General features: G+C 51.0%; 1 protein-coding gene across 8 annotated transcripts in view; it reads right to left on the bottom strand.

Annotated features, from left to right (window-relative positions):
* Positions 1-17,456, bottom strand: part of PHF12 (PHD finger protein 12) — a 28,432-nt gene extending 10,976 nt beyond the window's left edge. For 3 of the 8 annotated variants that reach the window (XM_083479799.1, XM_083479801.1, XM_083479802.1), the window contains exons 1-3: positions 17,257-17,397; positions 16,741-17,120; positions 1,845-1,917 (exon numbers count right to left, since the gene is read on the bottom strand). In XM_083479799.1, coding sequence (XP_083335925.1) covers positions 1,845-1,917; positions 16,741-17,120; positions 17,257-17,322 — 519 coding nt within the window. In that variant the 5' untranslated portion in view covers positions 17,323-17,397. Of the gene's footprint in view, positions 1-1,795; positions 1,918-3,181; positions 3,764-11,270; positions 11,493-16,740; positions 17,121-17,256 lie in introns of those variants that run through there. The other 5 variants (XM_083479800.1, XM_083479803.1, XM_083479804.1 and 2 more) reach the window with 5 other exon arrangements.
* Positions 17,457-22,056: the final 4,600 nt, after the last annotated feature.

Genomic DNA, 22,056 nt, shown 5'->3' with positions numbered 1-22,056 from the left:
AGGCCACCTTGCTCCCTTGTCCTGACAAAAGGATTCAAGTCATTTAAAGGGGAAAGGGGTCCGTGCTATTCCTGCCTCAAATGAATTCCCTGGAGTGGCACGGCCTTGGCGTTTGGTTGAGTTGCAAGCTTGGTCATTCTGAGCTGCCTGCTGGGCTCAGCAGCTGACCAAGTGGGCCGAGGAATGAAAGGACGGCAGGCAGGGGAGGTAGGTCAAAAGGACCCCCCTAAATAGGGGGAAGCAATGGGTGGCTACCTAGGCCCTGAGGAACACACAGCAAAAGGTCAAGCCTAAGAACCACAGGTCCTATCAGGTCAGGCTCTTTGCCCATCTAGCCTGGCGTGGTCTCCTTTGACTGGCAGCAGCTCTCCTGGGCCTCAGGCAGAGGTCAGCAGCTGCTACTTTGGGGTGGCGATTATGGGGCTGCCCAGACGTTGCAGCCCCCAGCTCCCTCCATTGCCAATGCACAGGGAAGATGGGAGTTGGGAGCCCCATGTTTGAAGGGCCACGGCAATCCCCGCATTACCGTATCCTTTTAATGGGAGATGCCAGCGCTTCTGCCATGGGCCCTTCTGTCATACATAAGAACATAAGAAGAGCCCCCTGCTGGATCAGGCCCATGGCCAACCTAGTCCAGCATCGTGTTCTCGCAGTGGCCCTCTAGATGCCTGTGGGAAACCTGCAAGCGGGACTCAAGCGCAAGAGCACGCTCCTTTCCTGTGGTTTCCAGCAATTGGCAGCCGGAAGCATTGCTGTCTCCAACTGTGAAGGCAGAGCATAGCCATCAGGGCTAGTAGCCATCGATAGCCCTCTCCTTCTTAAATCTGTGCAGTCCTCTTTTAAAGTCAACTAGGTTGGTGGCCATTACAGCTTCCTTTTACCACAATGGTTTTTTTATTTTTTAAGAACAGAAGAAAGGCAGAAGCTAGAAATCCTACACTTGGGGAGGGGGGGGGGAATCGCTGGACACGTGAGAAGCCAGAAAATCCCTGGACTTCGAAATCTCTCTCTCTCTCTTTCACCCAGCCCTGCCAGCAGCTCTTTCCCTCTTCAAGCACACCCTGAAAGCTGGCAGCCCCAGGAGTCAATATTTGCATTCAGCTGGGCCGCCCTGCTAGCTGCAGGAAAGGGCAGGCATCTCTGATGACAAGTTGGAGCCTGGCCCAATCATCGCCTCCCTAGCTTTGGCGGCGGGAGGGGGGGGGCAGCATAACTCATCACTGCTCCCCCCGCTGCTATGGAAACAACAGGAGGTCATTCCATTCTCTCCTCTCCCAAGCTAGCCGGAAGGAACTGGGGAGGCTTGGCAATGGGAGCAGCTGGCCTGAAAGAGGGAGAGGCCTGTGCCGTCACAGCCAGCTCCCCCCCCCCCTGCAAGCAAGAACACACACGCACGCACACACACACACACACACACAACCTGCAATTGGCTTAGCAAGGCAGGGAATGTGGCTCCACCAAATTAGCTTGTCACAGCTATGCCAGCGTCTTGCACATTTGGCCATGTTCTGGAGAAGCAGGTAAAGAAAGGAACGGCTTTCTCATCACCCTCCCTGCCAGGCTCAAAGCATGAATTAATTTAATCTAGCTTTTCCTGAAGATTTGTGAAGCATTCCCCCCAGCCCCGCTTGAGAAAGACAGGTGTTCATAATGCATTGGGAATTATAAAAGCTATTTTTTGGTTTGTGGCAGCTGTATGTCCTCACACCCGCCCGTCTTGAACAAATCTTCCCCCCCCAGCTGTTTGCAACCCTTTTGTTCTTTCCAGAGAAGGAAGAGGAGAAGAAGAGATTACATCCGAATGCCCAGAAGGTCCGTTCATTCATGGGCGGAGGCGTCTTTACCTTCCGGCGCACGGTGCAGCGATGGCACATCCACTCCCCGGGAGGCAACATCTCCTCGCTCAGCGGAGGATTACTGGGAGGAGAGAGGGAAGAAAAGGAGGCTGTTATATTTCCAAATGGCAAGGACATGCAAGCCACACCTTCCTTCCATTTAGGCCGGTGGTGGTTGAGAGCCTAGGGCCCTACAGTTGTTGCTGGACTGCCATGACCAGGAGCCAGCCATGGCCAAGCGCCAAGCATGAAGAGGGGAGCTGGGAGTCCAGCAGCACCTGCAGGAAGGACACAGGTTCCTCAGCCACCTTTCTTTCACTTATTAATTAGTAAAAATTATATACTGCTTGCTTGTTAAGGAAAACAACACACCTCTAAGTGGTTTACAAAAATATGAAATTAAACATTAAGAGGCTTGATTAAAAACAGGTATTTTAAAGCATTCGAAAGATGATTTGAAATCAACAGGAGTTAAAAAGAGATACATGCAGTTTTGACGTATCTGGGTAGGCTTTGCTAAGCAAAAATGTTTTGAACAGGTACCAAAGAGTACAGTGAATGTCAAGAGGCAGGGAGTTCCAAAGGACTGGCACTGCCACACTAAAATATTGGTGGGTGTTTTGTTTTGTTTTTTTCTAAAAAACATGACAGTGCCAATTGTGCAGATGAAAGCAGCCAAGTGGGTATTTTGAGGTATGGCAATCCCACAAGCAAAGTGACCCCACCTTGAACTTGGTTTGGCAGCAAATGAGCAACCAGTGCAGATCCCTGAGCTCTATATGGTGGCTGGGTCTCACTCCCGTCAGCAATTGTGCTGCAGCATTCTGCACCAGCTGGCCCACCACACTGGCTGGCCCCTTTCCCCAGTTACTGCTAGAGCAAAGGACATTTTGCTGTCCGTGACAGCCTTAAACACTTTGCCACACAGCTGACCAATGCAAAAGTGCACCCTAGGATGATAAAAGGCAGTCAGACGTTGACAAGTTGCACCAAGGATGCATTTTCAGCAGCGTGCTTGGAAATGAAGGCCAGCCTTTGCAAATGCACCTGGGTCCTTCTTTGTGTGAGGTCTATTTGCACACACACACACACACACACACACACACACACACAAATGACAGGTTGTGATTGGGCCGCACATAGGTGGTCCCAGTGGTGCTGCCCCACATTTGGGGGTGGGGAGTCATGCATGATGGGGGGCAGGGAGAGAGAGATGAAGAAGTTCAGTGCAGGAGGAGATACAATAGAAGTGGAGGGGGACAAAGATAACAAGGAAAGACTTTCAAGTGGGCCTCACGTGGAGGCATCAAGGTGGTTCCTCTCTGCCTGAAAAATCTCAAAGTCACCTTGAGCCACAATGCAGGAGGCCCCTCCACCAGCTCCTTGCTCCCTTCTGTGCTTCAAGAGCTGCTCCATGAAGAGCTGGCAGCCACCCACCATCCTGACATATATCTAGGTTTCAAATGCACCAAAAGAAGTGAATTTCAAATACCATGTTCTGCAATTCTCTGCCACCATAAGTGACTTTAGTTGGGAACTTTGCAAGAGATAGCTGTACTTGCCTTTCACTACCCAAAACAGGGAGCCTTGCAAACACTGCCACCACCTTAAAAGAAGAACAGAGCACACACCACAAACTCAGACACACACCGCAACGCATTCTTCTGGTCACAACAGAATGCTCCTTCCAAGCCTAATTTTGGCAGGGTGAGGCAACGCTGTGGGCACCAGAGAAGGCCCTTGTGGGCACGACTGTGCTCAAGGGCACCACGCTGGTGACTCCTGCTGTAATCACACATTGTTTCTGTTCTTGATCGTTGCAATTTGATCACAATAATGTTTGAGTACCCTACAAGTGCTCAGCGCCCTTTGACAACAGCTCTTGGCTCCCAATAAAAGGTTGCCACTCTGCCTCAACACAGGCAAAGGGAGATGCTAGGCAGGGACCTTGGCTTACCCCAAGACAGACAGACAGACAGACAGACAGAAAGAAAGAAAGAAAGAAGCCAGCAGGTTCGTTGCAACAGCGAGAGGCGAAGGAGCAGCTGAGCTTCCTGAGTCCCCAACTTCAAAGATCACCACAGCCACAGATCGTAATGCTGGCCTCCTTTACAGGGCTGCTGTTCTAAGACGACAGAGCACAAGTGAAGCTCTCCGAAATGCAATGAAGCACTCTGTAAATGCTGAGAATTAGGGCTGCTCCATTTGTGATTGGCCGGAAATACCTACATCCAGGCTTTCCACCTCTAAGGGTCTCTAAGGAGGCACATGCAGTCGGCTCTCATTTCATTATCTTCCTTTTGAACCCTTTCCTACCAGGGAAACCTGTCCAGCAAACTACAGTTCCAGGCTGAGGCCAGGCCTTCCCTCATTTGAGCCACATGCCCACCAGCGGCCGTCTCTTTTCCCTCTGCAATGGATCCATGCAGCAGAAAGAGCGGGGTGGGGTGGGGTGTTTCACTCCTGGTAGGCACACCACCTAGGGTGGGCTAGTATTTGTGGTTCTGCTGCCAGTTGCAAAGGAAAGTGAGAGACGGGACTGAGAGAACACTGAGCAGGAAGAAGTCAAGCCGGGTCTGTGGAACATTTGCCTTCTGCTCCAAGGCTGTACCGGAAAGCTTTATAGTCTTAAAAACTCACAGATATGCTTCTCTGGAAATTGGTCTATGGATACAGAGAGACCTACCACAGGAACCTGGCCCTGCGTACCTCCTGCCTACACCAGATCTCCCAGAAACTTCCTGCTCAGAAATCAAGACACATGAACGAGGCAGGCAGCCATTTTGAGAGCACAGCTCAGGAATCAGGGAGGCGGCAAGTGGACTCTGGAGGGTGTGATTGAGGCAGTCTCAAGAGCACAGTGGAAAATCCACACATCAAACCATTTCTCGAAAGAAAGAAAAAACCAAAACCCACACACCACAGCCGGAGGGCTGGAAGCAGTCACAGATGGCCATGCCTGCCTACCTAACCTCCCATGTTTGTGTTTCAAGCAAAGATGCAACAAAACCCCTCACCACAATAAGCCTGGTAGGGAGGGCGCTGGGAACAAAATAGTAGAGAGTGAGCTGCTTTTAAAAAATAAGTTTCAAAAGACAGCTCTAGTGGTTCCAGTGAGCAGCTGCCCCCTGAGGCTTGAAGGGCTTGCCAGTTTATCTGTGGGCCTCAGGCAGATTTGGGTGGTTGGGAGGTGGCAGCGAGTCATGATCAGAGACTGAAGGTTGCCAGCAGCGCTGAAGCTGTTCCATCCACCCGCTTGGAGGTATGACATTGACATTCCAGAGCACGGGGGAATAAAATGCAGCCAGGTAAGAACAGGATCCAGCTTGCAGGAATTAGGGAAAACATCATGCGCCAACACACCTGACCTCCGCAGTTACAGACACCCCCCCCCGTGCACATAATAAAAAGGGGCCTGCTGGGAGAGAGCAGCCGGCGCAGTCCCACAAACTCAGCACCTCCGGCATTCAGTCCACAAAGGCGGTCGAGCTGCAGGGTTACCAGCAGAAAATCTTCCCATACTCCCAAGGGCCAGCGGTCAGGCACCATCACCCCACAAAGACCCATACGGAAGAGATTTCCAAGATGTCTGCATAGGTGAACACCTGAGCTACCCCAACATCTCTGCTGTTCGGGGACGGGAGAATGGGAAATGGCTCAACGGTTCTGTTTCAAGATTTAGGACGCTGTGGTGCATCTTGCAGGCCTGCCACCAATAACATCAGAGGAGAAGTGGAAAGGCTCATTCAGACCTCTCATTTCTAAGCCAGGCTACAGCACAAGAGGCCTCAGGGGCATTCCTGGCTCTGTGAGTGAGTAGCAAACTCAGCTTCTTGCAACTGAGACCCACTGAGAAACACGCAGATATTGGCAAAGTTTCCGTTCTGCAAAACAGCTGTGTGGCACCCGAACCTCTCTTTGCAGCTGCTCCTCAGAGCCTTCTGGGGGTGAAAACACCTGCAGGCAATCTAAACTGGCCACAATCGATCCCTACCGCGAAGCAGCCACCATCAAAACACAGCCACTCCGCCAGTTTCGCTGGGAGACATTTTTCCAAGCTGCAGCTCCCTGCTGCTGGCTGTGACCAGAGAAATGGAGAATGCACATCTTTTTCCGAGAGGCAGATTAATGATCAGGAAACGGCTCCCTTCCCTCCACACAGTGGTGCTCTTTGTCAGGATCCTGCCGGCACAGGGGGGTGGGGAGCCAAAGGAGGAGGAAGCAGCGGTTGTGAGACCTACTGCCTCTCCAGTTTGGTCCCTGAAAAATCCACCTGCCCTTTTAAGAACAAGGCCACAATTATGGTGTGCTGAAGTCAGGGCTTGCAAAAGCTTCAAAATGGTCCCTGGAGCAAACACAAAAAATAAATAAGAAAGGGGGACACCACTGGAAATCAAATACAGCTGACAAGAAGTTCTTGCAAGGAGGCCAAGCAGTTCAGTCTTCTCAAAGTTCAGCTCTTCAAGAAGGCCTCCGTGCAGAAAAAACCCCCACCTTATCCCTCTGTCTCATCTCAGGGGAATCCCAGTGCTGGTAATTAGCAGCAGCTTGACTTAACCTGGCCTGCCCGCACACCTTTGCCCCTCTGGCCTATCTGGCTGAGGCGTTCCCGAAAGCTAGCAAGGGTGGCTGTGTTTCACCTCCTCTGATATGGCCATCCTCCAAAGGCTAAATATAGGCTGCAAACCGACACTTGGGGGGGGGGGGATGAAAGGCAATATTTAAATGAAATGCAATATGCCATTGCTGCCTGTGCGGACTGAAAAACCACAAACCTTTCAGAAGCATGCCGAAAGCAAGAAGGCCGGTACATCAGATACCTTCCCACAACAAACCACAACCTAACAACCAAGCGTGCTATCAGCTATCCTGGGTTTCATGCTGCCAGTACCATGGCATTTACTAACAATGTGCCCCAATCTCTCTCTCTTGCCTCTGGCCTGCTTTCAAGTAAGGCACAGAATTCCCCAGGGCGATCCAGCCAAGCTGGGTGGTTCTTCGTACTGCTAGGCCGCTTTTTTTTACTTCCCAGGAAGCAAGCCTTTCCTCTTCCCAGCTGGACACAAAAGAGTTCCTGAAAGAGCTGCCCAATACTAAGCGCCTGCTTTGCAACCAGGCCACAGCAGGATGCCACCTGCCAGGCAGTCCAGGAAGTACTGCTGTGGTTTTGTAGGGAGAGGACTGCACCCTTCTGCTCCCAGGCTTCACACACATATACCCCTACCCCAGCAATTTCCAGTTCACTCTCAACAAGTGGGAAAAGGGCTGTACAGGATACCTGACTTCCAATCTGCAGCTGGAAGATTTGCATTCTTTTTTTTTAATGGCATGATTAACGTGTGATGAATGCTTCCTGGGAAGTCCAATGTTTCCTCTTCCGGCACCTCCTTTGGCAAGCTTTTTACCAACAAGAACTATTTGCACAGCACTACACCTCCTTTGGCAAACTTTTTGGCAAGAAGAACTACACATTATCATACACCCTGCCCCAAACATCCATCCACATTTGCTCCAAGCCCCACAAACCACAGGTTCCAAGCAGGCCGTCCCATTCTGCCCTCGGAACTGCGACAGGCCCGTTTGCCACAGAGGAATCAGCCCATGGGCAGCATAGAGGATCTTCAGCAGGAAGCAAAAGTGGCTGTGCTGCGCTGGCCATGCCAAGTTACCAAGTCAAGAGCACAGATTCCAGAGCCTCCACTCAAGAGAGATGCACACAGCCAAGCCAAGAGCTCAACGTGGCAAGACTCTGCTGCGCAAGGGAGGCTTCCACCCTGGGATCCAGCATCCTCAGTCCCAGAACAAAAAAGTGTTGTTATATGCTCTGAATTAACTGAACCTTTTGCCAAGCCCAGTTAGGCCTTTGTGGTCGGGGAGCCTGCCAAGACTGATGCCTCAGTTTGTGTCCTCCTTTTTTGCCATCGTTAAATTCTCACAAAAATCTTCTTGGGGGCTATTGCTCATCTCTTCCCTGAAGGCTTCCATTATTCTGCAATGGGTGGGTTATAACAGAGGACCACAGGGTAAATGGAACAGTCTGCATTCTGAATGGTGCCCAGCACAGCTATGATGCTCACCAGCCCAGCTCCTGTGGGCTAAGGGACTATATTAAACTTGAAGAAGTGCCATAGCTCAGCAGCAGAGCATTTGCTTTGTGTGCAGAAGCAGTGTTCGAAACTCTCATTGTTCTAGGCGCATTTTGTGACAGGGAATTTCATTAGTGTGAGCAGTTCCTGAGCTCTGGGTGCAGTACTGTGCCTAAGATTTCAGATTAAAACTGCAGAGTGGAAGGATTTTCTGCCTCCCCACTTCCAGTTACTCTCTGAAGACTAGAGATGAGACCCTCATAAGAATATTAGGGGTGGGCAGACAGGGGAAGGACTAGACCATGTGAAAAATGAACATAATATTTTATGATCTAGTATCTGAAGAAGTGTGCATGCACACGAAAGCTCATACCAATAACAAACCTAGTTGGCCTCTAAGGTGCTACGGGAAGGAATATTTTTATTTTGTTTTGTTTCGACTATGGCAGACCAACACGGCTACCTACCTGTGACTAGAACTATGGAAGGCACCACATTGAGATGCATGAAGTGGAAGTCCACCAGTTACCTGAAGAAGTGTTACTGGAAGGAATTTTTTAAAATAATATTTTAGCTGCAGCTCATTCAGTTTCAGCTTTGTATTCTTGTTATAAAAAGTGCTCCTAGGCATTCCGTTGCTGTGCCCATAGGTTTAAGGTGCCATTTAGCTCCTAGCTTTCATATCTCTGTTTCAATCCCCGACAGTTCTCCAGGTAGTGCTGGTGAAAGTTCCCGTGCTTGAAACCCTGGAGAGATGCTCCCAGACTGAAGACAATTCTGAGCTAGATGGGCCATGGGTCTGATTCAGTGTAAGGCAGATTCTTAGGTTCCCAACACCAAATGAGACAGACAACTCACCTAACACAATATGGGATTCCCTGCACAGAAGCAGCTCTTTGGAGGCTTCCACGCTGAGGTCTTTGTCAGCGGAGATCCTTTAACTGTGGGTATTGGGAGCTGAGCCTATACCAATGATGAAGAACCTGTGGCTCTTCCAGGGGCTACTGGCCTCCATCTCCCAGTAGCCATCATGGCCAATGGCCAGGAATGATTGTGGAGTTGTAGTCCAGTAACATGTGTGGGGAGGGGCCCACAGGCCCTCCACCTCTGCCCAACAGGCAGATCATGTGCTTTACCACTGAACGCTAGCCGCGCCTCAGAGACTGTTCCCTGACATGTGCCTGTACGTGCTTTGGACTAATTTTCGGGGGAGCTTGTGAGGAAAAGGGGGCTCTTGAGAGCTGCAAGAGGACGTCCGACGAAGCACCAGGCACAGTGGACTCCTGCCCCCGCCCCCCAAAGAAGGCGGCCGAGGGTAAAGAAAACCCGGTTCAAGTTACAATGAGCCTGGATTCTTAATTGCAACCACTCGCTTCCAGAGGCCCAAGATGCATGCCGGCGCCAACAGACCGACCTGGGTGCTTATCCGATTGCCCAGCCCCAGACAGGGCCCTTTTGTGCTAAGTTCCGCTTCTATACAAGGCTTCTGAAGTTACACATTTTGCTTTTAGCTGCAGTTAAATGATGCAGCTCTCAGACTGTTTGATTCTTTTTACCCACAGCCTATAAACAAGAGTCAAAACCCACCCTTACTTATTATTTTTAAACCAGAGTTTATGACTTCTGGAAGCTACAGAATCTTTGGTCTTTCACCTGCCTTGCACTGATTTAATCAGTTAGTCCTCCAAGGGCTTCAAGTATGATAGGATCCACTCCAACCCTGAAGCACTATGGGAACAGAACCCACAAAATGAAGTCTCCCAACAAAGGCAGTTTTCAAACATGGCTCTTCTCCTTTCCCACAGCAAACTTCACGAGAAGGGAGCTTGCTTTTGTAACATTCACGTAGAATAACTTCACTCAGTTTGCCCACGAAAGCATTTCGTTTTTGCACACGCTGTTTGCAATCAATAAATGGCCCACACATCTCTTGATCAATGACCAGCTGAATATGTCCACTTGCTTCACTGAAAACCATCACAGGAAGGAAAAACGGAAGTCGCCACTCAATAGTCATGGTGAGGACCATCACCAACCAAGTCTGTTCATGACCAAGTAAATTTCCAGGCTTGATTACTGTAGCACACTCTTTACCTGGGCTGCCCTTGAAGAGTCTGCAAACATTCAGCTGGTGCAAAATGCAGGCACCAGATACTGGCTGCGATTGGATGCTCAGGAGCATATGACTCTAGAAATGATGTGAGCTGCACTGGTGGTTGCTTTGTTACCAGACTCAATTCAAAGTGCTGCTCCTTGCTTATAAAGACCTAAATGGCTTGGGGCCTAGCTGCTGGGAAAACACTCTGTCCTGCAACACAGCCCTCACATTTAACAAAGAGGCGCTGCTCTAGGTGCCCTCGTCTGCTGATTTCTGGCATGAATTTACGAGGAGCAGAGTTTTTTCAGAGGTGACACCAGCTCCATGGAATGCCCCCCCCCCCAAAAAAGGGAGGCTTGCCTAGCTCCAATACTATATTGCCTTCAGGTGTCAGGTGTGAAACCTGGCATTTTCCAATACGTTTTGAGATTGGCAGAGATTGTGATTGCTATTACAGTAATTTCTTTCTGTGTTGCCGAGTACTGCTTCTTCTTTTCTGATTATTTATTTTGTTTTATATGGCTTCTGGCTGTGTTTGTTAATTGATGTGCAGAGTTCATTTATGAAGAAAGGGTGGAGTATTCTTTTTATAACTTACATTGATATAACAGAGTATGTGAAAGGGAAAAGCTGCATTTGAAACAGACACTTGATGAAACTCTGTCTCTAAGGTGATATAACAGCAGGCGTTACTGTGAACCCAGAAGGTTATCCTTGTTCAAAACTGTTCCCTTTAAGTATAACTAATAGCTGGCTCTTTGCAGTAATGATTCTGCATGAAGGCTTGATCACTATAGGAGAATATGCAACACCACTGATAGGAATGATATAGAGACTGTGAGAGCAGAGACTTGGTTCATTACATGAAATCAATGTGCATTTCCTGCCACCCTTAACTCCTATGCACAACTTCTCCTTTCCAAAGGCTCCCCTATTACCATCACCAGTAGCCAATCACAAAAGCCTTCCCAGATCTTTCTACTTCCTCCAGCCTTTGCCCCCTTTGTTTCTCTATGGGCCCTCCAGCCAGGCTTGCCCTTTTCCTGGGATTCTAACAGCTCACTCAGCGCCTGCCAAGGAATCTGACTGGCTTGGCCAGGGACCCTCCTGCCTGCCACAACAAGCTGTGACATTAGGCAGCCCAGCCAACCGCTTCCAGCTTCAAAGACACAAACCCCCCTCAGTGCACTCGCCATATATATTACTGGTGTTAACAAAGAGGAAAACTGAAGATGCAAAGCTTCTACCTACCACAGCTCCATTCAGTCCAGAACTGTCTATTCTGACGGGCTCCCGCTCTCCAGGGTCTCTGGCAGAGAACCTTCCCAACACCTGCTGTCACAATCCAGGAGCCGAATATTTGCTCCACAACCAAGCATACAGCCCCTCCTAGCAAGCCGAAAACCATAAGGAGTCATTAGCTGACAGCCGCTGATGTTAAAGGAATCTGCACATTGAAGAGCCTCAAGCAGGCACCAGAAAACCATTTGGGAAATGCTTTTCCCTATACACACCTGGAGCAGTGCCCTGTGTGTCACACTACACATTTGAAACACTGAGAGGAGGAGGTGGAGGAGAGTGGCAATAAAATATTCAGGCAAGTCTGCTGGATCAGGCCAATGCATCCTATGCTCACAAACAGTTGCCAACCAGATGCCCCAATGGGAAGCCCACAAGCACAACTGGAGCACAACAACACTTGCCTTTCCAGCAACTGGTATTCAGAACCATTGCTGCCTCCAACCAAGGTGGCAGAGCAGAGCCACTGTGAGCCATCATAGCCCTCTCCTCCATGCACTTCTCTAATCTTCTTTGGTATTAGGTAGGGCTGGGAAATCTTCTGATTTCCCACTGCCAGCCACTGCAGACTAGGGGTGGGAAACCTTTCTGGCCTGATAGGCCAGATCCTTATCTTCCCCTGCAGGGCAACCCACCTATCAATCACCTGACATCATAATGGCACCAGGTGACTGACACTTCTCAAAGTCCCCTGGGCAGGACTTCCCAAATGCCTGACAACCAGATGATATGATGTCAGGTGTAGGGCAAGCAACTGTGGCTTGCCTGAAATGGCTTGATGGGCCAAGTGCAGAGGCCTGGCGAGCAGGATTAGGCCTGTGGGATGGAGGCTCCCCACCCCTGGTGTAGACAATGATGAGCTAGATGGACCAATGGCTCAGCATAAGGCAGCTTTCTATGTTCCTAGGGCCAAATGACAGGTTAAAAAAATAAATCAGAATCATAAAGTATTAATAAACCTGTCAATGCTGCTTCTATGTGACGACAGGAAGAAGCGAAGACCTTCTTCCAGGTTTGTATAAAGAATGGAATGGCGACAGGCAGAGTGAACAGTAAAGACAGAGGCAATGAACTCACATGAAGGCAATGAACACCCAAAGGCTACCCTAGGGAGGCAAGGAGACTGCCCAGTCCGTGTGAGGCAAGGAAATAAGTTATGCTATTTCAAACCACCGCAGATGGCACAAAAAAATAAGAGCACGCTAGACTCTGCAGTTGCTTTGCTAGGTCTTCATTTTAAGAGAAGCTCACTCTAGCTCTTTAAAAACGACAGCCCTATATTGAGGCGCTGAGTCAAAAAACCAGACAGAGGAGGCTGATCCTGTGCCCTCAAAGCAGTAACCTGAGAAGCTAGCAAACAGTCCCCAGAAAGGAGACAGAATCACAGAAATAATTTGGAATGGAGACACATTTAAGTTGGTGGGGGAGGAACCTGGGCACGACCATTTAAATTATCTTACACTATATTCACTTTCACCATAGGCCTTGCATTGCTATAGCGATCCTTACTTGTGAGCCAAACAGGAAGCTATAAATGGGATTTGACCCAGATGGATAGCATGGTTCACTAAGTTCGGAGGAGGCTTTTACATCCTGGAGAAAAGCCAGTTCACCTGCCCCGCATTCTGCAACTGCCACTGATTTATTTGTTTGCTAGTTACCTGTTTTACACAGAAAACCACCTTCCCTTCACTGACATTCTTGTAATTCCTCAGTGAAATCACAGTCGGTGGTCATGAGGGGGACGTGGCCTTTGGTGAGCTGAGCTCCACCGCAAGATTATAAATTCACTTGGGAGCACAGGGAGGGAAAGGAGGGGTGTGTGTGTGTGTGTGTGTGTGTGTGTGTGTGTGTGAGAGAGAGAGAGAGAGAGAGAGAGAGAGAGATGATTTAAGTGGGGAAAAGGACTAGATGTGTATAAGCAAAGGTTTGAGTGGGAGGAACAAAATATAGTTCCAGATAAACAGCTTCTACTAGGTATTTTTAAAATATGCTACTTGTACCTCCAGATGCAGTTCACCTGAGAGGGCCACAAAAGCATGCATGTACTGCACTGTTTACTAGACCCCACTAGCTATTTGCAAGCAGGCTGGCCCAGGCATGCACAGAAAGCTTAAGATTAAACAGCAGCAGCAGAATGCTCTCAATATATAAGAGAATATTTTAACCAGCTTGAGCTAAGAGTGGAGTGAATGTAAGGAGAAAACAGATGAGATGGAGATGTGGCAAAGTCTTTGGTTCAAATTTCCAAGAACCACAAAACAAACTGGGTTCCCTCTCTTTTTCATCCTGGTCTACCTCACACGGTTATTGCAAAGATAAAAAAGGCAAAACATTCAGTGCACTAAGCAGCACACTGCAAACTCCTGACCTTTTTGCTTAGAAAGTTTGGAGTACCTAACACAAGCAGAACACCGTCTGAGCCAAAGGGAGAACTATCAGTGCCAGAGCTCATTCCCAACTGTAACCCTTCTGGTACAAATTAAGCCACAGAGGACAAGCCAGACCCCACAGCCCACCTGCGTGAAATCACAATGGGAGACCAGCTCAACTCCAGGTGGAACGAGCAAAGCATGACAGACAGCCCCCATCTCTCTCCCATGGGCACTCCTAATGCTTAGAGCTGCCTTTGACAACCTGGTGCCCTCCAGATGTTTTGGACTACAGCTTCCATCAGCCACAGCCATCCTGGCCATGCCAGAAGGCACCAGCTTGGCAAAGGTTGTGTTCGAATGCCATATATGTTGCATAAGGGGCAAGACAGACTCTGAGACAAAACAAAACACTCATGCCCTCATTTTCCAGATGGTGCAACTATCCCCTCCCTTCCATCAAGAGTCCCCAAGTTTGCTCACCCTGGTCTCTTTCTTCTTTTTCTGGAAATCAGCTGCAGACTTCCTCCTGAGCGTCCTCCCAGGCTGCATAAACACTCCAAGCCCCTCCCAGCCTCACCATGATGTCCACTTCCCCCTTCAATTTATTTTCGAAGGAGTGGGTGAGGGTAGAATCAAAATGACCTCAAATTTTGGCCAGTTAGAGTGAACATACTTTCCCCAAACCCATTACTGCACTTCTCTCTCTCTCTGCTGCCCCTTCCAAATTTGAGTAAGGTTCTGAAGTCCAGCTGCCTTTTGCTCTTTGCTACAAGAGGACACCCAAAAGGAACTGTGGGATTCAAAGGCAATGGCTCAGTTATTTCTAGTGCTTTAAATGGAAAGATGTTTGCTTGAGCTTGAAAGCCAGGAAATGCAACAAAAACAACTAATCCATTTGCATCTGAGCATGGAGGGAAATAGGCTCAACACCCATGAATGCAGACAGAATGCCACAGAAAGGAGTATCGAAGTAAAACATGTACCAGACAAACTGCAAAAAATCCAGTGCATATGGAAGTGCATAAAATCCGGGGGCGGGCGGGGGGGGGGGGAAATAAACAAAAGCAAATGATAAAGATGGCTGCACCCACCCCCAATTCAGTGTAAGAGCCACACACTTTCAGCAGTGGAAGCTCGCAGCAGTCTTTAACCATTTCTAGTGAAGTGACCATGATGGAGACAGACATGGATGCAAAGCCTCAAGCATCTTGCTTGCCAGGAGGCAAAATGGGTGATGCACACCCAAAAGCACAAGGCAAACTAGTCTCGGTTCACCAACAGGAAGGCCGCCTGTGCTCTGTTGACGGTGTGTGTGTGTGTATTCCAATGAGGAATCAAAAGAATCCACACCACTGCTATTAATTGTAGAGCTGTCTTCCTCAGAGTAGCCTATCAGCAGCATAAACAGGAGAATTTGTCCTAAGGTGCCTTTCTCCCTTCCCTCCCAGTTGAAGGGTGGGGACAGGCTGCCATACCAGGGCAACATACTCACACACTCCCCCAGAAACCTCCAGTCTGGATAGGGGCATGGCTTCCCCCTTGTTTAGGAGCTCAGTAACTTTTGCCCCATTTGCTTATGAACCTCACAAACAGCTTTCTCCCCCTCCTTGATCATTAAGTCAAGGCTGTGTATATAGACACAACAGCCCCACAATACAGAACCATGCAATTAATTCAGTTCCAGCGATGAACCATTAAAACAAATGAAAAAAGCAAAACGCAGCAAGAGTTAAGGATTCCCCTTTGCCAGCCTCTGCGTTTCCCCAAGCGCCTTCAAGGTTTTGCCAACAAGTGAGATCCTGAAGCACACGGAAGAGTCCTTTTATGGACACCCACTTCCCTTTCCTTATGCAAGAGAGAGAGAGAATAAAAATAAAGGTTAGCTTGCCTATGGCAAGCTCCCCAGGGCCTGAACATGCTAGCCCAGAAGTTAACAGCTAACCAAAGAGACCACAAACACACCGTCTTTCCCTGGGCCTGAATTACCAAGGGCTCAGGCCTAGCAGCCACTGAGAAGACGGAGGGGCTCCCCAGGGCTGGAACAATGGGCTCGGAAACCTGCAAAGCAGCTCTCCCCACAAGCATCCCAACAATTTGGCAAATCAACAAAAGATGCGGAAGGAGGGAGGGAAGGAGCAGTCCGATCGTGAGGGGCCCCGTGCCTGTTTCCTCGGGAGGAAGCTTGCACGGAACTGCAGCAGGCACGGAGCCCTGCCCTCTCCAGGGTGGCCTTGGTAGCCTGCCCCCCTCCTCTCTCTGCTGCAAGGAAGCGATCACCCAAAAGGCCGGGTGGGAGCCAGGCGGAGAGAGCGAGCGAGCGAGCGATCGGCCGGGGGACGGCCGGGAAAAGGGGGCTCGGGCACCGATCGCAGCATGCAAAGGGGGCGGGGCGGGGGACGGACGGCGGCGGCGGCACCCGAGGAGACCAGATGGGCAAAATGGCGCTGGGAATAAAATGCAACAATTTCAGGCAGGTCGCCATGTTGTCAGGAGCAAAGCGGGGCCCGGCTGGGAGAAAAAGCAAGCCGCGAGCGAGCGAGTCAGCGAGGGCGGAGCGCCGGAGCGCGTCGCCTGTGGCCGGCGGGGAGGGAAAAAAACACTACCGCCCAGCAACAACAACAGGAGCCGGTCGGGCCCGACGAGTTTCCGCCCGCGCAAAACACACAGAGAGAAACGGCCAGCAGCGCCGCACGAGAGATTATAACGGGACTTTTCCGCGGGGGCGGGGAGAAAGCGGAGCGCGGAGGACGCGGCAAGCCGGAGCGACTCCGAATTGGCGCAGAGGAGGAGAAAAGGAGGAGACTCCGAAATCGTCAAGCAACAGCAGGGCATGGATACTACGGGAGGTGGAGGGAAGGGAGATTTGGAATGACTCCGGATCGGGAAAGAAAAGGGGTTTGCAGGGAAGATGGCATGCAAATGAATGGATGGATGGAAGGGATGGATCACGCGAAGGCGGCGATGGGTGGAAGGAGGACCCGGAGTGACTCCAAATCGGAGGCGGGATGGGGGATGCGCGTTTCTTTCTCCTCCTCCCTGTCTCTCACCAGCACTGGAGGTGGAAGGCGGCGGGGCAGTGGTCGCAGCAGAGCAGGTCGCCGCCTTCCTTGCAGCTGTCGCAGCTGTCGTGGTTGGTGGCGCGGCCGCTCCGGCGCTGCTGCTGGGACGAGTGGTGATGCTGGTGCGCCGGGTGGTGCTGCCGGTCTCCGCCGTGCGAGGAGTGGTGGTGGTGCTGCTGCTGGTGGTGCGCCGGGTGGTGGTGGTGGTGCGGCGACGCGTGGTGCTGCTGCTGGTGGTGATGGTGCGCCGGGTGGTGGTGGTGCTGGTGGTGGTCCCCGCTGCGGTCCGGCCGGCGGCTCCGCTTCTCGCTGCCTCCCGCGCCGGCGCCGTCGTCGCTCCGGGGAGGCGCCAGCAGCGCCTGGATTTGCTGCCATGGCGGGGAAAGAGGAAGAAAGGGGTGAGCGGGATGGAGACCGGAGGAAGGGGAGCAAGAGGAGGGGGTCGGGGTCGGGGTCCCTCCCGCCGCCGCCGTCTCCGCGCGCGCGCCCTCCCGCTCCGCTCACCTCCATCAGCCCCCCGGACGTGTCCAGGTCGTAGACCACCGTCTTGGCCTCCATCCTCTCCCACATCCAACAGCGGCGCCGCGCAGGGCCGGCGGCGGCCCCGGCGGAGGGCGGGCGGGAACCGGAGCGGGGGAAGGGAGCGCCGCCGCCGCCGCCGCCCCTGGCGCTGCTCCTCCGGCTCCTCCCGGTGGCTGACAGGCCGCCCTTCGTCCCCTCCGTCGTCGCCGCGTCCTGCTCCTGGCGCCGGGTCTCCGGTATCGCCGCCGCCGCCGCCGCGAGGGAGGCTGCTGCCCTGCTGGGCCTCGTCCCGCGGCCTCCTACCCGACGGGCCTGGCCGCCGCCGCCGCTGCCCCCGCCGCCCGCGCTGCTGCCCGGAGCGGCCCCGGGAAGGCTGAGGGGACGGCTGCCATGACAGGGGGCGGGGCCCGCGCTGCTCCCGCCGCCGCCGTTGCCTCCTGGGGCTGCTCCTCTTGCTCCTGGCCGCCGGCTCCTGAGGGAAAAGGCGAGCGGGGTCTGACGGGCGCCGCCGCCGCCGCCTCCTCACTCGCAGGGCCCCGCCGCCGTAGTCGCCGCTGCCGCCGTAGCCACAGCGCTCGTCGCGCAGGCGCACAGCGCCCTCCCCGACGCCCCGGGAGCATGCGCGCGGAGGAGGGTGCTGTCTGCGCAGACGCAGGGAATGGTGGTTGGGGGGGCGAACGACACTTTGGAGGCCCTTATTTATTTATTTATCCCCCCTCTTTTCAGACTTTCGACAGCCCGTCCTTTGCGCACGCGCAGTTTCCCCCTTCTTTTCTCGCACATGCGCAGTTCTCGCTCCTCTTTTTTTACGTACTGTATAGGCAATCGGTTCTCCATTTCTAAACACGCACTGTCCCCGCTCCCTTTCGTACGCATGCGTAGTCCTCGCTCCATACCCCCCCCCGTGCGCGTGTGCAACCTTGCTCCGTGTTTCCTTTTTGTACGCATGCCTAGTGCTAAATACGTTTGCTTTCAACGCATGCGCAATCCAGCTCTTGTGTTGCCCTTTCTACGCATGCGTACTCAGCCGTGGTTTTTTTTTTTGCACGGCTTTCTGCGCATGCTCAATAACCGCTTTCTTCCCTCTGTTTACAGTGTTGAACTTCACGAAATCAAATGAAGCAACATTTCCCTAACAGTTATGAAATAGATTTTACACAGCGGTTCCTAGAAAAGTAATACAGTAGTTGTTCTTTTCTACGCAGCCGCAGTTCCGCCTCTCTTATTTCCTCCCCGCCCCCCCCCGCCCTTTGCTTCGACGCAGCGGCGGTCAAGCTCAGACGACCGCTCTCGCACATGCGCACAGCATGGACTGCTTGACTGGAGCGACCGCCGCCACTTCCAGCGCGTGCGCGCAAAGGGCCGAAAGCGGCGGGCTGAGATTGCGCGTGCGCGTTGGACTCCCCGCTCTGCAAGTGGGCGGGGTCCTTCCTCCTTTGCCAAGCGGCAGGTACAGCGAGGCTCAGTTCTTTTGTCCGCAGCCCGGATTTCGTGGTTCTTTTTGAAGCTTTGTTTAAGCCTTCTGGCGGGAGTTGCAGAAGATCCTCATTAAAAGAGACAATAGAAAGTTATGGCTTGGTCGAGCCGGGAATCCTAGTATAGGTGGTAGGCATGGAGGAGGCCATCCCAGGGGGCGCGCGCTTGGTTCTCTGCATCTCCTCATTTAACCCCCACAACAACCCTGCGAGGTCGCCTAAGAGACCTGTAATAAACGAAAATCCGCCCTGATTCCCTTATGGAGGACACAAGAGCCCTTATAGAGTCCTTTGTAGGTTCTCCATCTGTCAGAGAAAATAACAGAGGCCAGCCAGAGAATATTGAGAAGCAAAGCAGCTCGTAAGCCTGATCTTTATTGAACTAAAATGAAAATAAAAAAATTCCTACCAGTAGCACCTTAAAGACCAACTAAGTTAGTTCTTGGTATGAGCTTTCGTGTGCATGCACACTTCTTCAGATACACTGAAACAGAAGTTGCCAGATCCTTCTATATTAAGGTGCTACTGGTAGGAATTTTTTTATTTTCATTTTTGACTATGGCAGACCAACACGGCTACCTATCTGTAACTTTATTGAACTGTTGCAACAGGGTGTCCCCTTCACACACAGGAGAAGGAGGAGGACCCAGAACCAAGGTGTGTCCGCCCTTATATAGACATTTTAAATTGCCCGCCCTGCAGTCCAAGACCACCCCCAGAAACATCATACCTACATCACAGAAAGGGCGGGCTAAAGCAGAAATCTGAGTGCATTGTTTAACTCCTGTCTGGCAGGTTACCTGTTAATGCTCACTTGATTGGATACCCTGGGGAGCCTGGCCAGTCTTTTGTAATGATAAATACTTAGTTCCTGAGCCAGGTCACAGGCTCACCCTATTCGTACACAGACATACCCTTAAGACAGCATTTGTGAAGGAAAAGACAATGGGGAGGCTCTTCCATTTGACCTTGCAGAGAAAACACCTGGTCAGCCTGGGAGTCAAAATGGCTCCATAGCTGCTTTCCTGTGCAGCTTCAGACATATGGCCTATATATCTATGTATGTGTTTGCATGGTACATTGAACCTTTATTATATACAGAAGACCTTAATTTATTTATTTCAGACCCAAGGTCACCCAGTGAGTTTCATGGCCGAGTCGGGATTTGAACCCAGGCCCTAGTCCTCCAGCACACAAATTCCCCCAACCCCATGTATGGGCTCCCCTGCCCCGTCTCACCTGGCCCTGCTCCTTGGCCACCTGCCAAGCCCTTGGTCCAGCCAACTCAGTAGTGCTGGCACAGACTGGCAGCAGAACCTCCCCAGGGTTTCAGACAAGGACCTTTCCTACACCTGGAGATGACCCTGGAAATTGAACTTGAAACCTTCTGCCTGCAAAGGAGATTCTCTGCCCCTGATCTACGACCCTTCCGCTAAAAATAAAGTTTAAGATTCTAGTCCTCATGTTTTTGAATCAAGGGCCAGTCACTGCCTCTCAGCTTAACCTATAATAATAATAATAATAATAATAATAATTTATTATTTATACCCCGCCCATCTGGCTGGGTTTCCCCAGCCATTCTGGGCGGCTTCCAAAAGAATATTAAAATACTGTGATACATCAAACATTAAAAGCTTCCCTAAACAGGGCTGCCTTCAGATGTCTTCTAAAAGTCTGGTAGTTGTTGTTCTCTTTGACATCTGGTGGGAGGGCGTTCCACAGGGCGGGTGCCACTACCGAGAAGACCCTCTGCCTGGTTCCCTGTAACTTGGCTTCTCACAGTGAGGGAACCGCCAGAAGGCCCTCGGAGCTGGACCTCAGTGTCCGGGCAGAACGATGGGGGTGGAGATGCTCCTTCAGGTATACTGGACCGAGGCCGTTGTCGTGGGGACTGATTGGAGAGGGAGAGAACTCTGTATGCCAGCTTGAGCTCCTTGGAGAAGAAAAGTGGGATATTACACGGCAGTGTTCAGAACTGCAAAGGGTCGCTTCAGGATAGTTACACACACATTCTCTCATAAACACACCCCTTTCTATGATTATACAACCTTCCTAGATCATAGAATAATCTCATAGCTGTACAATGTTCTCATAATTATACAATAGTAATAATTAGGGCTGCAGTGCACCAGTCAGTGCAGATCTGATCTTTATTTTGGCGGTTGAATAGGAGCCAATCAACTGAATGGCACCTTTTATTATTGTTATTCTCGTTTTTTCCTTAATTTGTTTGCATAAGCAAAATGGCTTTTATACTGTACAAGCCTTTTTTACACCAGGGTAAGTAAACACGCTGGTGGGCAATGGTGCTTATTGTAATGAGGCTGTTTGAAAGATGATGGGTGGTTCTTGTTTTGATTTTTATGATGTATTTTGTGTTTTTATATTGTGATTTTATGCTGCGACCCGCCAGGAGACCTGCGGGTATAGGGCGGTATACAAATTTAATAAATAATAAGAATAATAATCTGTTGTGTGTTGCCTTTCAGCTAGACCTGTCATTCTCTAAGTTGTGTTTTCCTTGAAGTTCCAGTGCATGGGCGCCCCATTCTCTTGAACCCAAAGCACCTTGTGTTTTCCGTGTTCCTAAATGCTTAGGTTTGGCACATGTGAGAGCCCGCTTGGCGTAGTGGCTTGGGTGTCAGACCAGGGCAGGGGTTCAAATCTGCCACACGGCCAGGAGTCTCTCACCTTGGGCCAGTCACTGCCTCTGCCAGCCTCACTTACCTCACAAGGTTGTTGTTGGGATATTTCCGTTCCACCTTAAAAGGGAGCAGGATGTTTGTGTCACAGCCTGCGTATTTCCTGTTCACAGGATGTTTAAGTTTGCTATTGCTTTCGTTTTCTCTCTCGGTCGGAGACACTGACGCAGAACAGTCATGTCTTTCTTTGTTCTGATCAACGCTAAATAAACTCTGTAGATAATGCTCACCTGGGTGCGACTTTTGCTGTGCTCTTCTGCTGATAAAGAGTGTGCACGAGCCCTGGAATGTGGCAAGGTATTTCCAGGAAACTCATGTCGCTAAAAGCTCATCCTGCGTGACTACAGGGATCGATGGATCGTCCGGCACACGGCTTGGGGCCATGATGGTCTTTATCTCCCTGGCAGTATCCCAACAGCTAGAACCGGGTGTGTCACATTGGGCTCCTTGGAGGGAAAATGTGGGGTAGCAATGCAATGCAATGCAATGCAATGCAATGCAATAAATAAATAAATAAATAAATAAATAGTACAGAACTCCTCCTCTCCTCCTTTTTCCTGCATGTCTTCTCCAGAGTGACCCTAGGAGCCTATCCTCACCTCCTT

Source organism: Podarcis liolepis (genome assembly GCF_965112155.1).
Source record: "Podarcis liolepis genome assembly, chromosome: 16".
Classification (NCBI taxonomy): domain Eukaryota; kingdom Metazoa; phylum Chordata; class Lepidosauria; order Squamata; family Lacertidae; genus Podarcis; species Podarcis liolepis.
Note: the sequence above shows the minus strand (reverse complement) of the source record. Positions and strands in the feature narration are given on the sequence as shown.